The sequence below is a fragment of the Xiphophorus hellerii genome, chromosome 20 (genome assembly GCF_003331165.1).
Source record: "Xiphophorus hellerii strain 12219 chromosome 20, Xiphophorus_hellerii-4.1, whole genome shotgun sequence".
NCBI classification, from domain to species: domain Eukaryota; kingdom Metazoa; phylum Chordata; class Actinopteri; order Cyprinodontiformes; family Poeciliidae; genus Xiphophorus; species Xiphophorus hellerii.
Genome location: NC_045691.1, coordinates 19,942,192 through 19,957,019, shown reverse-complemented (window position 1 = coordinate 19,957,019; position 14,828 = coordinate 19,942,192). Strand labels below are relative to the sequence as shown.

Here is a 14,828-nt window from a genome sequence, read left to right as displayed (position 1 = left end):
GAATTAAATTATGCGTCACTTAAACATTGAAACGGTTGTTCAGGTGTGCAACAACACAAGCGATCGTAAGCATGCAGACAACGTTCTGGAGCGCTACGTGACTGAGACGGTTATGAGCATCGTAACTACTTTCTTCAGTTCTCCTTTCTCTGACCAGAGTACAAGCCTGCAGGTAACCATGTCGCATTGGCTTCTCCAACACCACATCTGCTCAGAAAATGCTTCAGTCACATTGCAGAGAAAATATTAAAATAAATTAAGTATTTAAGAGCATACATTCAAGATGATTAAGGTACCATATACTTTGCTTTAGATTTAATTTCTTAGCAAGCCATTTAGAGTCATAAACTCGGGTTACCATACATGGATCAGAGGAAGGCTAATCAAATTTGTATTTTAGTTTATTAAACTATCACTAAAACATTGTAATTGATTATTGATTTAAAAAAATATGCTGCAATACTCTGCTTTACAAATATATGTTCATTTAGTTCTCCAAATGCAGTGTGTTCCAAACTCAATAAGAAATCTGGTTGAGTAATCTTGATATTGCTATTGAAAAAAGTCAGGCCAAAGCACCTTTTTGATTTGCTCATGACTGCCTAACTTACACTTTAGACCCAGAGTGAATGGCGGCAAGTTGCCCCCGGTTCCAAGGTCTTTCACTGATTAAATTGTTTGAAAGCTTTTTCTGCTTTCATTGTTGTCGTTTTTTTACTTCCATATCATGTTTTAATAAATTGGCCCTCCAGTCTGTGGGATGCCTTTTGTGTCCACAGAACCTTAATCTTTTTTTTTTTTTGCCTTAGTTTATTTTTTTGTTTGATTTTTTTCATGAATTGTTTACCTTTGCTACAGGATAAACGTCTGCGGAAAAATTTGCAGGTATAGTAAATTTCTTTAGCAGGGAAATAACAAAAGGTGCAAAACTTTTTTTGTGGGATGCAAAAAAATATATATATATATTTTCCTTGTTAATAATTGGTTTTGTGAAGTACAATACAGCTTTATTGTCACTGGGTGAAATATGAGTAAGTGTCTGCTGTGGGATTCATGTGTGTCCAGGAAAATAAATGTACTTCAAACTGTTTCAGCATGCTGATCTAACCATAACGTCTCTCACTCTTGCTTATTGACTTTTGAAAAGGGGAGTTGGATATTAAAACACTGTTGGTGAAAGGAAGCAGTGGTTCCCAAACTTGGAGAGGATTTCAAGAAATTATTTGAAAATGAACTCAAGATTTCTTTTGAAAGAAAGTAATAGCAGCACCGATCAGAGATTTTGTAGATTATTTCCAATCACCAGTTTTGTAAAGCTCTGCCCACCTGCTACAGATTTCTTTATTAAGCACAATAAAGCTCTACTTTAGGGTTCGATTTATGTTTGAACTGTCTTATGCATAAATGTCTTTTTTCCTGATAAAAAAATTAAAAAATACTAGTCATATTCACTAAATTAGAATGTGTTTTTTTATCAGATTAAATGTATCTTTTGAAAATAACACTTAGACAGGTAATAAACACCTTTCAAATCTACGTTTCTGTTTTAAAAATGTTATTGGGTTCATGTAATTATCTTTATAAAATCACTGACTCTGGTTAAAAAGCAATATATTGGCACATCTCTTGACTGTTTGTGTTGCAATTACTCCAGAAGTTGAAATGTTTGGGAACCACTGTACACGAGGAAACATGGGAGAGTTTTATGTTGATGGGGATCTATTTGTTCCAGACAAGCTCATTGAAAATGACATGAAGACACTGAGGTCTTTTTGTATTCTCTGGTGTTTTCCTTTCAGACCAGACAGCCTGTCTTTGTGCAGCTGCTGCAGGCAATCTTCAGGGTCTACCATTGCTACTGGTTGGGCTCAGGCCAGAAGGGCTCTGTTGAAGCCTGTATTAAGGTGCTCTCTGATGTTGGTGAGATTTTCTCTCTTTTTCGAGACTTACTTTAAATTATTTGAATACACAACTGGTAGCAAATATAAAATGCATTTCTCTCTGTACCGACAAGCCAAAAGCAGAGCCATAGCCATCCCAGTGGACCTGGACAACCAGGTGAACAACCTGTTTGTGAGATCCAACAACATCGTGCAGAGAACCGCCATTAGCTGGAGGCTCTCTGTTCGCAACTCGCACCTGTCAGCTCGCAGAGAATCGGTGGTGACTGTGTCGAGGGACTATAGGAACATTATTGAGAGGCTGCAGGTAACATCTGGGGATGTTTGAATTTAACTCATACCAGTTAAGGACAGACATTAAGCACATGTGCTTGTCTCTTTTGTAGGACATTGTATCAGCTCTTGAGGACCGCCTGCGTCCACTGGTCCAGGCTGAGCTGTCCGTCCTGGTGGATGTGCTGCATCGGCCCGAGCTGCTCTTCCCTGAGAACACCGACTCACGCAAGAAGTGTGAGAGCGGAGGGTTTATATGCAAGTAAGCAATGCAGTCAGTTATGTGATTTATAACTTAAGTTGTAAAGTGCTACTGAGACTTTATATCTGATGTGGGTGTGTGCGCGCGTGTGTGCGTGAGCAGGCTGATCAAGCATACCAAACAACTGTTGGAAGAAAATGAAGAGAAACTGTGCATCAAAGTTCTGCAAACGCTAAGAGAGATGATGACAAAGGACCGAGGTTATGGAGAGAAGGTAACACGCTCTTCTCTGAAGTAAAATGGTTTGCAATCATAAACCTTATTACTCACCATCTGCTTTAGATTATTTATACACTGATGGGCCTCTCCAAATTATGACCGCTCACCTTGCATTTATTTGCTTCCCTATTTTCCATCACAACAACTGTGTCTGACAAAGCACTGGATCCACAAATGTCTCTGCAGATTTACTGTGGCATGACTCTCACGGGTGCAGATCATAAGTCAAGGTTGTCCAACTCCAGGATATCAAGAGCCGATATCCTGCATATTTCATTGCTTGTGCTTCAACACAGTTACTGTCAATGTGTGATTATCATGACAGAAACTTAGCTGAACGGGTTTGACAAACTTCATATCAGAAGTTGGTAACCTGATCAGTTTTTTGCAATGCAAATTATTTGCTGCCATAAAGCTAACAAAACACATCAGTTTGATTATTTTGTGTTCATATTACACTAAATGGCCCATAAATTGCTTTAATTCTCAATGTCTGCTTTCCCCCCTCATCATGTCAGGAGAAGGAACTGACAGGATGCTGAATAAGATAACTGAAGGCTTGTTTGCTTTGACAGACAGTCAAAGCAACGACTTAATACACTGATCAGGCATATTCATAATATTATGCCTGATCAGTGTATAGATACAGCTTTAAGTGTTGTGTATTTTTCCAGGTGTGGTCATCCTGTTTGAGGCTTTAATATTGGAAGACAATGTCAGTTTTTATTGTTGAAATCATTTTTTAAGTTTTCACACTTTATGGTGATAATAAATGATGATTTGTTTTTCTTCCAACTTTAAGTTTATTTCTTAGGCTCAAGGTCTCTTAATGCTGCAGACTCACATAAAAGAGATAATTTCTTCCCACGGGGCTTTGCACAGAAGCAGCAAAATATGGCGTGATACCTACATACAATTGAATTATGAATGCTTAGGATTAAGAAACACAAACATATTGCATCACATTTCTCTTAAGCAGTCAATATTATGAAAATAAGTGATTTCTTTTTGTTAATATCCACTTAGAAAACCCCCAAATCTCTGTGAGCTTCTGGATCTTTACAGCAACCCTTAGCTCACCTAACAAGCACTCCATGCTGTAATATTGCCCTCAGTGCAAACTTCCTCCTTCCTGCATTGTTATATAACTCTTTAAACCTTCTGCTCTCTTTCAGCTCAGGGCCTTTGATGATGAGATGGAAATGCCTAAGGTTGTCACTCTTTCTTTAATTCCTGCCCCCGTTTCCCTGAGCCTCTGTCTGTTGTGTCTGTGCAACATCTTCAGCTGTTCTGTAGCTGCACTGTTGTTAGTGGGGGTTCTCTGGGCACAGATGGTAGCAAATATGGGGCAGAGCAGCTCTGGTATTGACACCTGCTGCAGCCTTTACCAAAAAAAAACAAACTGTGTGCTGACTAACTGAGGAGGTGGTAGGTGTGTGTTGTGGCTGATATGTGTGTTGCTCAGTAAAGCTGGGTTATTACAAACATTCAGGTGGAGCTCTGTTTAGCTGGGCCAGGTGGCAGAGGTGCATTTGTGTCTGTTCACTGTTTTCACATTGACGGCTGATGTGTCTGAAATTGTTTATTATATTATGGAAATGCAATTTGTGATACTTGATGCTTAGGTTTCAAAGGTAAGTCAATTTAAAACATAATCAAGAGAATTTTAAACTAGTTTTAACTTATTTTCTGAAAAAACTGTCTTCCGCCCTGCGACACTTCTCCTTTTTCTTTTCTTCAGAACAGAAGGAGCTTTTTATTCACGTTGTTCTCTGACACTATCCCTCCTGGGTCGAATACAAAAGCCCTTTGCACACTGACATTTTATTCATAGAAAACGTTTTCTTTTTTCTTCAGTTTTCTTCCACTTTCTATCTATGCACAATTTTGCACACATGATAAAATCCTACTTAAATGTGGAAAAATCCAAGGATTGTGAATACTTTTGCATTTTTTACAATTTGCATTTGAATGTCATCACATAACCTGATGCCTGTTCCTGCAGAAACACCAGGAAAAAAAGTAAAGCCACAGAAACCATATCCCATTTTTATCCTCTGAAAAGGCGGTTTTCCAACATCCCATCTGTGTGTGTGTGTGTGGCGTTTCCTCTTTATCCACTTACGGCGCCAGCAGGGGGCACTGTGACTGTGCACATATGTATGCCTGAAACTAATGAATGTGAGGGACTGTTGCAGTCATTGAGGCTGTGTCCTAGTTTCCCTTTCCTGCAAGCTGCACGATTCCTGGGTGTCTGCCAACTCTGGGCTGAGGTTACATAAGAACCAGGCTTTTTTTTTTTCCTGGAACTCAGCCCCGCCGCTGATGTGCGACCTTCAACAGTAATTGCCAATAAAAGTGTGGAGGAGCTGTTTACCCACTTGTTGTATGTATGCAAGTGTGTGCACACCTGTGTGTATAAAGGCAGAGTTAGGGGTGGGATAGAGAAGTGTTTGCAGGAGTCTTTCCTGTCAAGCGTTGCACTCATTGTCCTTAGATAAAAACTCAATGTGGGGTAAGATAACACTTCTCCTCTCAATAAGCTAAACCCCCCCTTATTCTGTTTTGCCCTTTTGCCCCCAATACATCTCTCTGACACAGTTTTCGAACTACCTGAAATACTACTCCGCTTCCATTCACACCCTTCTTCATGCCATTTCAACAACACCTACTTTGTGTAAACCTAATTAAGTTGGCTGTGAATGTTTCTGTGGGTGTGACATGAAAATGCATACTTAGCTTTTGTCTCCCCTGCTGATCTTTTAGGTGTGTGGAGTGTTTGCATGCTTTTCTTTTGTCTTGAACTGCAAAATATTTTGTTCATCTCAAATTCGTCATACACTTTTTTATCAACTCTGACTGGCTTCTCTGAGATCATGTGGAAAAATCTAAGGGTAGTGGCAGCATCATGCCCTATGGCATGATTTTTCATTTGGCTTTCCTTTCAACAACTGTTTTTCATGATCCTCTTTGTAAAAGTTAGATTTGAGGAGTGCATGACTCAAAGTTCGACCTGAACTGTCGATCTCTACAGATGCTTCAGAGTACTTTTACGTGTTTGATTAATACTGAGTTACCAGGCCTGTCGGCTTCAGTAAACAGCAGCAGGGTTGCGTTTCCCTCTTTGGGGGACTGATTGAACAGTGTCCGCTGAGAGGTTCAAACAATGGGATATTGTGTTAAACCATAACTGCTTCCACAACTTTATCCTTGCCTGAATGCTCTCTAACAAACCTCTAATACGATCACAGAGCAGTTCAAGTGGAGTTCAGTTGGTTGTAATGTATTTTATTTTTGGGTATCAGACTAATATGGAGTTGATTACAAATGCATACCACACTTCTGTCATTTTTGGCACTTCACAATTACGCATTACTTTGTGTTGTTTGATCATATAAAATCCAAAAAACAGATTAAACGTTATAGTTGTAACATCCCATCTGTCTTTGTAACATAATGTGGAAAAGAAGGGGTGTAAATACTTTTGGGAGGCACTGTATTTAGGCCCTGCATGGAGACAAATGATCCAGTCATTGTTTTCTACCTCATACTGTACATGTATTTTTGACCTTGTTTTTCTGTGTCCCACACCTTTGTTAAATGTCAGGGAAGCGATTAGCAGTTAAACTTGCTGTTCTCTGAGTTACGCAAGAACCAGAAGGACTCAGGATACATGGAGGACTCATTCTTCCTCTCAAGATGTCCTCCTCACATGGCTTCGTTGCTCCTAAAATAATTGTGCAAGCCTTTTATGTTAACAGCAACTATTTCTGATCCATTTCATGCATCGCGTTGTTCATTATTGGCTTTATTTTTATTTTTTTATATTCATCCAGCCAGTAAATTTACCCTCGTGCACGCTTGCAGCTGGGCCACAGCCTCTCTGGTCGGGACAAAAAAAATTTTACAACTCTGGTTTGACAAAGTAGGTCAACTGAAATGAAAATGAGAGACCGCAGTCTTTTAATTTAGCCGTTGTTTTTATGTGCATAAAACAAGCAAAAGAGTGGTAAACCCCAGTTCTTTGCGTCATTGATCTCCGCTTTAAAGATGACTCAGTCTCACGCTGCAGAGATGCAGAGATATGTTTATTTTTGCACTTTCAGAAGAAACAAAGTGGAAGGGCTTCTTCGTGCTTTTGTGTACGTGCGCGCATTTGTTTCCTCTAGAGTGGAACTGAGAGGTGTGAGACTCAGGGGTTTGCCGTGGGGAGATTCCAGTTCAGTAAAATTCACTACCTGCAGCGGATGTGGGAGCTGTGAGAGGTTGCTCTGTGGTGTTTGTGGTCAAGCCCGGGGTTGATTAGCTGCTTATATCGACCCTGATCCACATGTTGCTCTATAGTTTGATGTGGTCACACTGAGATAGTGTCCATAGATTGGTAAGAAATTATGGTGCATCAGCTCCTTATCTTGCTGCTGAACTATGGCCCTCTGTGTCTTCGTGTTAAAGCTCTGGTTATGTTGAACTTGTTCCTTTAGGACGTAATAATAAACTTATGGATTCAAAAAGAGCTGGTGCTCACTGATTAGTTCTTAAGCCTTTTTGTGCGAACTTTGTGTTATTTGAGCAATAATAGCTGAAAGCTGACCTGTGGGCTTCAGTTATTTGTGTGTAAGTTTGACTTTCTTCATCAGTACAACGTCTCATTTAGCCATTGTTCACATGGGACATGTGCAGAGTCTTAATTTGATTAATATAATACAAGTCTGTATTTTTTTAGATAAGCTTTCGTCAAATACTGTGGGTTAGTTTATAGATAGAAAACTCTAGTAGGTTGTGAACTATAATTGAAACCAGATACTTAGAAATTCACAGGATTACCAAAAGTTTTTATTTGCTAAATGCTAAAATAACAGGAGTTTTTGTTACTTTCTGTAAATTCAGGGGTTTATAAAAAGATTACTGCAGCTTCAAACAATTTGGTAAAGATCTAGCAAACACCAGATGATAATGATAATGATGATGGGCTAAAAGACCACTCAGCCATTTCTCAAAAAGCAACATAAAATGCCTGATTTCAGCTCGCAGATGAACTAAAGGACAAAATTATTCTTCTTTTGGTCAGATTAAACTAAAATTGTTGCATTTTGCCATAAAGACCATTGTTACATTTGTAGGAAAGAGGGGAAAGGTTGCAGGTCTGAGAACACCATCCCAACTGCAAAGTACAAGTGTGATAGCATCATGTTTTGTGGGTGCTTTGCTACTGGAGGGAGTGGTGCACTGCATGAAATAGCAAGAAGATATTGAAGCAACATCTAAAGAAATCAGTCAGGAAGTTAAAGAGTGGTCACAGATGGGTCTTCCAAATGGACAATGACCATAACCATACAACCAAATTTATTACAAAAGTGTGTTTGGGGGTGTCCATTACAAAAACCCTGATGTCAGTCCTGTAGGAGCCCTGACTCAGTTACTCCAGTTGGAATTGGCCAATATTCTAGCAAACTATTGTTGGAAGCTTATGGAAGAAAACCCAAAATGTTTTACCCAAGTCATTCAGTTTAAAGGCAACTTTTACAGGTATTACTGCAATTTGTGAACATTTACAAATGAAAAAAAAGTTAAAAGATATTGCCGTAGTTATTCTTCCATTTAACAAGTAAAATATTTTTGGAAATCCTAACTGACCTAAAATACAGAAATTTTTGTTTGATTTTATTGTCAGACTGTATGAAACACTGATGGTCAGCAAAATTAATATAATAGTGTATAATTCAAATGCACTAAATTGCCGTCATTTGCATTTTATATCTTCAAAAGCCCTAATGTGAGCATGATCTGTGTTTTCCCTCAATGTCTCCTACACCTGCTTCACTGTCATTTTCTTGCTCTGTCTCTGTCTGCGTTAGCTCCCCCACCCACACAGACAAGCCAACAAAATCCACCTTGTAACTACTACCTATTTTTAAAAAGCGTCACATCACATTGCAGCAACTCTGAAAACAGTTATGGTTACATAAACTCTAAAAAACAGGATGTTTTTGAGGTTTAAGTTTTATTATTTTGAACTTTAGTGGAAGTGAATAAATGTTAGTTGGCTTTGTGAACAAATGTTTTTGCAAGCACAATTGTCTGTCTTTTGTCTAGTGTTCAATTACTGTGCTGTCTGAGTTTTCTTCTGGTTGTAATTTCATCTAATTCACCAGCGTAATGGCAAGTTCCATTTTTGAGGATCTTACTTGAATAATTGTAGTACCACAAAACAATACTTTATTTAAAACCAAAAGCCTAATTATTCTGAATAAAAACATATGTATATCTATATATCTTCTTTTTCTCTGGGCTTCTCGCATAGCCAAAAACAGTTCAGCCAAATGTTTTAACAACACTTGTAGCGTAGAAACATACACGACTAGAGTAGCTGCCACATCATGCTACTGGCTGTTCAGATTATCATTTCAAATGTTTATAAACTAATTAATTCGAAGACTTTCTAACTTTGTGGTTTTATGTTTACGACGGCTTTTGCAGTTCACCATTGTACTACATGCAAACTGCAATGTTGAAAGGATTGTGAAGGCAGTCCTGACACTATGCTTTAAGATTCTGAGACATTTTAGAGGATAATATTTATTAATGTAACCAAATGTCAAGCTAGGACATGTCCAATAAAAGAGCAGCTAGAATTACTTGAGATTTTGGATCAACTTAGCAGCTGTGTGATGTTTGCTGAGTTTGACTCTCTTATCACATCTTAACATATTGACTGCAGTTGTGTTTTGTATACTTGCACTTTCTTTTTGGTTGCATTTCTGTTCTGAGTGTAGTGAAATTATCAGTGCAAAGACTCTTTGGTATAAACACTAAAACCTACAAAACATTGCGGCCCTGACACCATCTAGTCGGAGCATGGACACTGGGCTTCTGTGACTCTTCTGCTCCCTTTTTTTGCCTTTCATCAGTGATAATCCTGTGTTTTGGTGACAGATGGTCCCTGTAAGCAGCTCTGTGTCATTGGTTTTGTGGCCTGGTTTCTTTTGACGTGATTATGTAACTCTAACCCCATCACCCATTGCCTCTGCCCTCACCTTTGTAGCCTCCCCTAATGCAGCCTTTTACATAACAATGCATGAGAAGCAGCATCTTTTACAAGTTTCATGTGGGTGTACAATAAATATACAGGTATATGGATATGCTAAAATGATATTTAATCTAAGTTACCGGTCTTCAGGTGAGCCAGTGAGGAAAATGAAAATGGGAAAACTCTAAATTCTCTAAATTTGATGCTTCTGAAATGTGATGTTTGTGCACGTTCCCTGGAACGTGGCTCATACCAAAACTTCTCAACTTTCTGATTACTCATGTATGACCTTAACTAACAGTTGCTGTGTGATTTCAGTTTCTGCTCAGTCAATGCTTTGTTCTTGAATTGTAAAAGATGAATTTTGCATTTTGGTAAAATGACTGATTTCCTTTTCTGCCTTTGTAATGAGTGGTAAAAACACTGAATACAGAAAAGACAAGAAAACAATGCTAACTTTGACAAAGTAGCAGTTTCACCCAGAACATAATCTGTAAATTAAAATGATTACTCTGAATGTCTTCAAAAAATAATTGAGCTGCTGGATGCTTTGATAATCTGTTTTGTTGTCATTAATTATAAATTCTGTAGCCTTAAAAATAGTTCATAGGTCTCTTGGATTAGCTAAATTGTGTAGCTTCAGTATGTTGGTACAAGCAACCTCAAAGTTGAAAACAATAATGTTTTTTTATTTGTGATGAACAATTAAATTATGAAGTTATAGATTTTAAACTTTTAAGATGTGAATTTTTCACCAAGCCTTAATTGAGCGTTTAGTCTTAATGCTTTCATTATATAAATTAGATAATATGAATTAGATCAAATTTTGTGAGCTTAATGAGCAAAAATAAGCAAAAAGTAAACTAATGTAAATTAAGATAAATTACCTCAAGCAAAATAAGATACTTAAAAAAATAGTTGAGATGCTCCTAAAAGGGAGGATTAATCATATAAATCTAAAAAATTTGCATTTTAAAAGATAAGATAAAGTGTAAAAAATAAGCGAATGTGGCAAATATAGACTGAGGTAACTAATTAATATAAGAAAAGCTAAATTAGCTAATATAAGACAAAATTAATTAAGTTAAAAACAAAATACTCTCCAAAAAATGCATTTGTACAATAGCAAATTTTGTCATTGAATTATCTTTTAATGATAACGACATATTCTTGTTTTCCATTGATTGGTACTATAACTTAGGAGCTTTGTGATGAAAATTACCAACTAAACATCCATACTATTTCTTTCATGAGTTTAAAATGAATTATTATACTTAGCTGATAAGTGAGATATTGGGTGTGTAATAAAAAAAATAGATATATCCAAAAATCTGACAGGCAGATAAATGTTTGCTAACGACAAGAGTTATTTTTTTAAGAAGAAAAACTCAGGTTCCTTGAATGTGAAACCAGAGAGGAAGACAAAATGGCGGTAAACTGCTTTTCCCTTTAGGGAACATACTTTACAGGACATCACAAAAATGTATGAAAGTCAAGATCTAAGGACTTGTTTTTCCTGGTTAACCTTCTGTGTGGAGTCTGTATGTTCTTTGAATGCTTTCATTATTGTTCTCTTCGAAGAATCTACAAGCATGCATGTGAGGTCAAATGGTGGAAATGAGGAGTTTGTCCAAGTGTGCATGATTCTGTGTCAACTGTCTCTGTTAGTATTTGTTTTGGAGTTGGGACTAACTTTTTCCCATTGACAGTTCACCCTATCCTATTTTCATCTTCACATATTCCACATTTCATCTTCATATTTTGTTTTCAGCATGTTAACCTGTGATCCTACATTTATATATTTAATTCTGTGCGTACTGCCATGTTAGGTCAAAGCTGAGGCTTGATTTCAACAAGCTAAACAAATGGTAACTATTTCCTTATTAAATAATTTAACTGGGCATATTGCATCCAATAAATACCTCACCTTTCATAGTTGTGAATGTTTGCTGTTCCCTGGTTTCTGACCTAGCTGTAAAAGCATGGCAGTGCGTACAGATCTTTGCATGGCCACTTGTGACAGCTGGTAGATGCACTGTGTAGTAATTAATCTGAGAAATGTTGTGTCTGTGCTGCATGAATATTAACTCTGTATTTGTGTTACAATGCTTGAACCACTCAATGCATACAGAAGCTGGATCAGAACGTGTCTCCGAAACTGTTGGCAGACCAGAGAAGGGTAGGTACTTACACCAGCATGGCAGCTTAACTAACATCTTTAATAGAGACGAATAGAGACTCACATTTACCCTTCTTGGTAAACAGATGAAGGTTTAAAAGTATTACATTTATCTTAGTAGTATCACTTTAATTACATTCATGTGAAACAGTAAATTAGCTGTGAAATCTATATTATCAGTTTACTACACTCTTAGACAGGGACATTGCAAATAAAATTTCATGATTTTGATGTCAAGATTATTTACTGACTAAAATTGTCTTCATCATTTAAAATTGTTTTGTTCCCACTTTTGAAAGTGAAGCACATTGACAAATTGGTGCCTCTTTCACTCCAGTTTTATGACACAGTTGTTTGGCCTTTAAAATTTTCAGAAATGACACTGTACCGAAGTACCAACATCCTCTTTTCAGTTGGTGATAATCCTTGAGTCATTGTGCGTTTGGTTCATCAATTTGAGGTTTTGGATCTCAAAAGTTTACACATCTGTGTTTATGGGCCAGGTTTCTGTGATGTAAAAAAACAAGTGAGTGACAAATCATTTACAAACTTAGTTCACCATTAATGAAAAAAAACCCCAAATATGTTAGGTTAACCCTCCTGTTATGTTCCGGGTCAAATTGACCCATTTTAAAATTTACAAATTAAAAAAAAAAAAATAGAAGCATTTTTTTTGCATGAAACGTTTTCTATTTGTCTTAATAGGTGCACTCTAGACATAAGTTGAAAATTTATTCATTTTACACATTTGTACCAAACCCTAGGTCTACTTTTTACATCGATACTGTTCGGGTCAATTTGACCCGGCAGTCAGGTTAAAGTGCAAAAAAAGATTTTAAAATGTCCAATTCTATATGTTTCCTTGCAGTTATGAACCATATTTCACCACACACACACTCACACACCGACACACGCAACCACACACACACAAGCCCACTTTCTCACTATTCTCTTTACTTCACTAGGAAACTGCGAGAAAGCAGGTGTTCACACAACCTTTGACGGGAATCTTTTCTGTTCCTGTGGACAAACTCCACCCACACTGAGTGGACACTCAGCAGAAGTGGATGAAAACATAAATACTCTCTGCATGACTCATTTATCTTGATTTTAATCAGCGGGTCAATTTGACCCAGAACAGTATGTGTGTCTCAAGTTCAATTATAAAGATCACCCTTTGGTAAAAAAAAAAAAGTATAATATAAAATAATTTACCAAAGGTCAACTTCAAGGAAATTATTGTTTTTTTGTGTCTAGGTTTTTTTCAGTGGACATTAAAAATCTAAATTCCATTTTTTATGTCCAAATGAGTAAATGAGCAGGTTGTCGTCATTGATCCTTAATTTCTGAGAAATAATAAAACATCATTGCACAAATATTGATTGAAATGGTTAGTATTGGAGTTAATAATCAGATACAAAAATGTTTTGGAGGAATTTTTTGGTTTCTGACACTATTGCATGATTAAACACTCCCTGGGTCAAATTGACCCACGAACATTTTTGCTGTACCCTAGAAACGAACATAACAGGAGGGTTAATAATAAAAAGGATTAAAAGGGTGTTATGATGTCCATGATTTTGAAAACATCTAAACTAATACTCTGTAAAAAGCACCTTTTACTTAATGTCAATACGCAGAGTTTGTCACACATTGTTTTGAGAATTATTTACACTTTTACATCCATACACAAACAGTAAAACACTGCATCACTCCCTCAACCAGTGAAGCCAATACAAGACATTTTTTGCGAGTCTGTAACTACCCTTGCTTGTGATGTCAGGGCTGTAACAGAGGGGGGCTGACCTCAGCCCCCTGCTGGAAGGCAGTGATGTAAGGATGTCGTATGGATTGTGCTGCCAGCTGGCGTACAATTTAGAAGCAAAAACAAGACTGAAATAATTACCAAAGAGAAGGAGGTGCATAGTTGAATTTTGAAGCATTTCAAATCAATCACTACCTTGAATCGTCCATAAATATTGTTTGTGGTATGGAGAGTCGTCCAACATGGACTGCGTCAATGATGAGTCACCAAAGCTCCTGTCATCCCACACAACTGGCTTTATTTTTGAAGACTCACAGCTGCACAGCATCTCTACTTGTGAGTGATAAGATACAAGAGGAAGCTAAGAAACGCCTGTTGTTGCTGGTTTATGAAGGAAATGTTTTCTGAAATACACTTATGCCTTTAGCTAAAGAATGCAAATGTCAGGAAAATTCTACTGACAAAGTGCTACTTTATGTCTTGTTTGTTAATTTTCACTGAAATTAACAACAGGTGTGATCTCAAGACTGGGGTCTTCAATATGTTATTAGTTAAACAGCCTGCACAATTATGTAACCAGGTTACTGTAGCTTTTTATATTTGTTTTGTATTCTTAACAAAATGCATCTTAATCAGTGAAGTCATGCAAGACAAATTTTGAATTAAAGATGGGAATAATCTATAAATGATACATTATAATCTCTCCATTTACATCATATAATTCTGGCCTTTTTGTAGGGGTGTGTACACTTTTGAGATGAACTTTACGTCCGTGTTGGAAAGTCACGCTTGAGGACTTTAGAGTGTAGAAAATCATTTAAAACCTTGTCAGGAAATAAATATTTTGCACGTACATGCTTCTGAATAGCTTACTGCCAATAAAAGATGAGTTCTTCACACCACCTACAAAAAGTAATCGTGACCCCCAGAGCATGACGCCGGCAGCAGAGTTTATATAATTTCGCTGCCGTCTTTCAAGGACCACCCACAGCTCACAATAATATGCACATAATCGCACACAAACACACGAATCACAGACTCTTTCATTTCCTCCACTTTATCCCATGGGAGGTCTTTCAGGTAACGATGGGCTGCGGTTGCTATGGCAACGGCAGAGTCGTGCCGCCGACTGCTCGACAGCGGATGAGTCACGGTGTAGGAGGGCTGCCCTCGGGTCTGCCTGAGTGAAAACCAGGACCTCC

At 37.5% G+C, this 14,828-nt stretch overlaps 1 protein-coding gene across 11 annotated transcripts in view; it reads left to right on the top strand.

Moving 5' to 3' along the window:
* The window catches only part of LOC116710459 (inositol 1,4,5-trisphosphate receptor type 1-like), an 86,977-nt gene that overhangs the window by 34,335 nt on the left and 37,814 nt on the right, over positions 1-14,828 (top strand). For 5 of the 11 annotated variants that reach the window (XM_032549495.1, XM_032549498.1, XM_032549494.1 and 2 more), the window contains 8 exons: positions 44-172; positions 859-885; positions 1,800-1,920; positions 2,015-2,208; positions 2,288-2,436; positions 2,539-2,650; positions 3,831-3,866; positions 11,814-11,861. In XM_032549495.1, coding sequence (XP_032405386.1) covers positions 44-172; positions 859-885; positions 1,800-1,920; positions 2,015-2,208; positions 2,288-2,436; positions 2,539-2,650; positions 3,831-3,866; positions 11,814-11,861 — 816 coding nt within the window. The remainder of the gene's footprint in view (positions 1-43; positions 173-858; positions 886-1,799; positions 1,921-2,014; positions 2,209-2,287; positions 2,437-2,538; positions 2,651-3,830; positions 3,867-11,813; positions 11,862-14,828) is intronic. The other 6 variants (XM_032549499.1, XM_032549496.1, XM_032549502.1 and 3 more) reach the window with 4 other exon arrangements.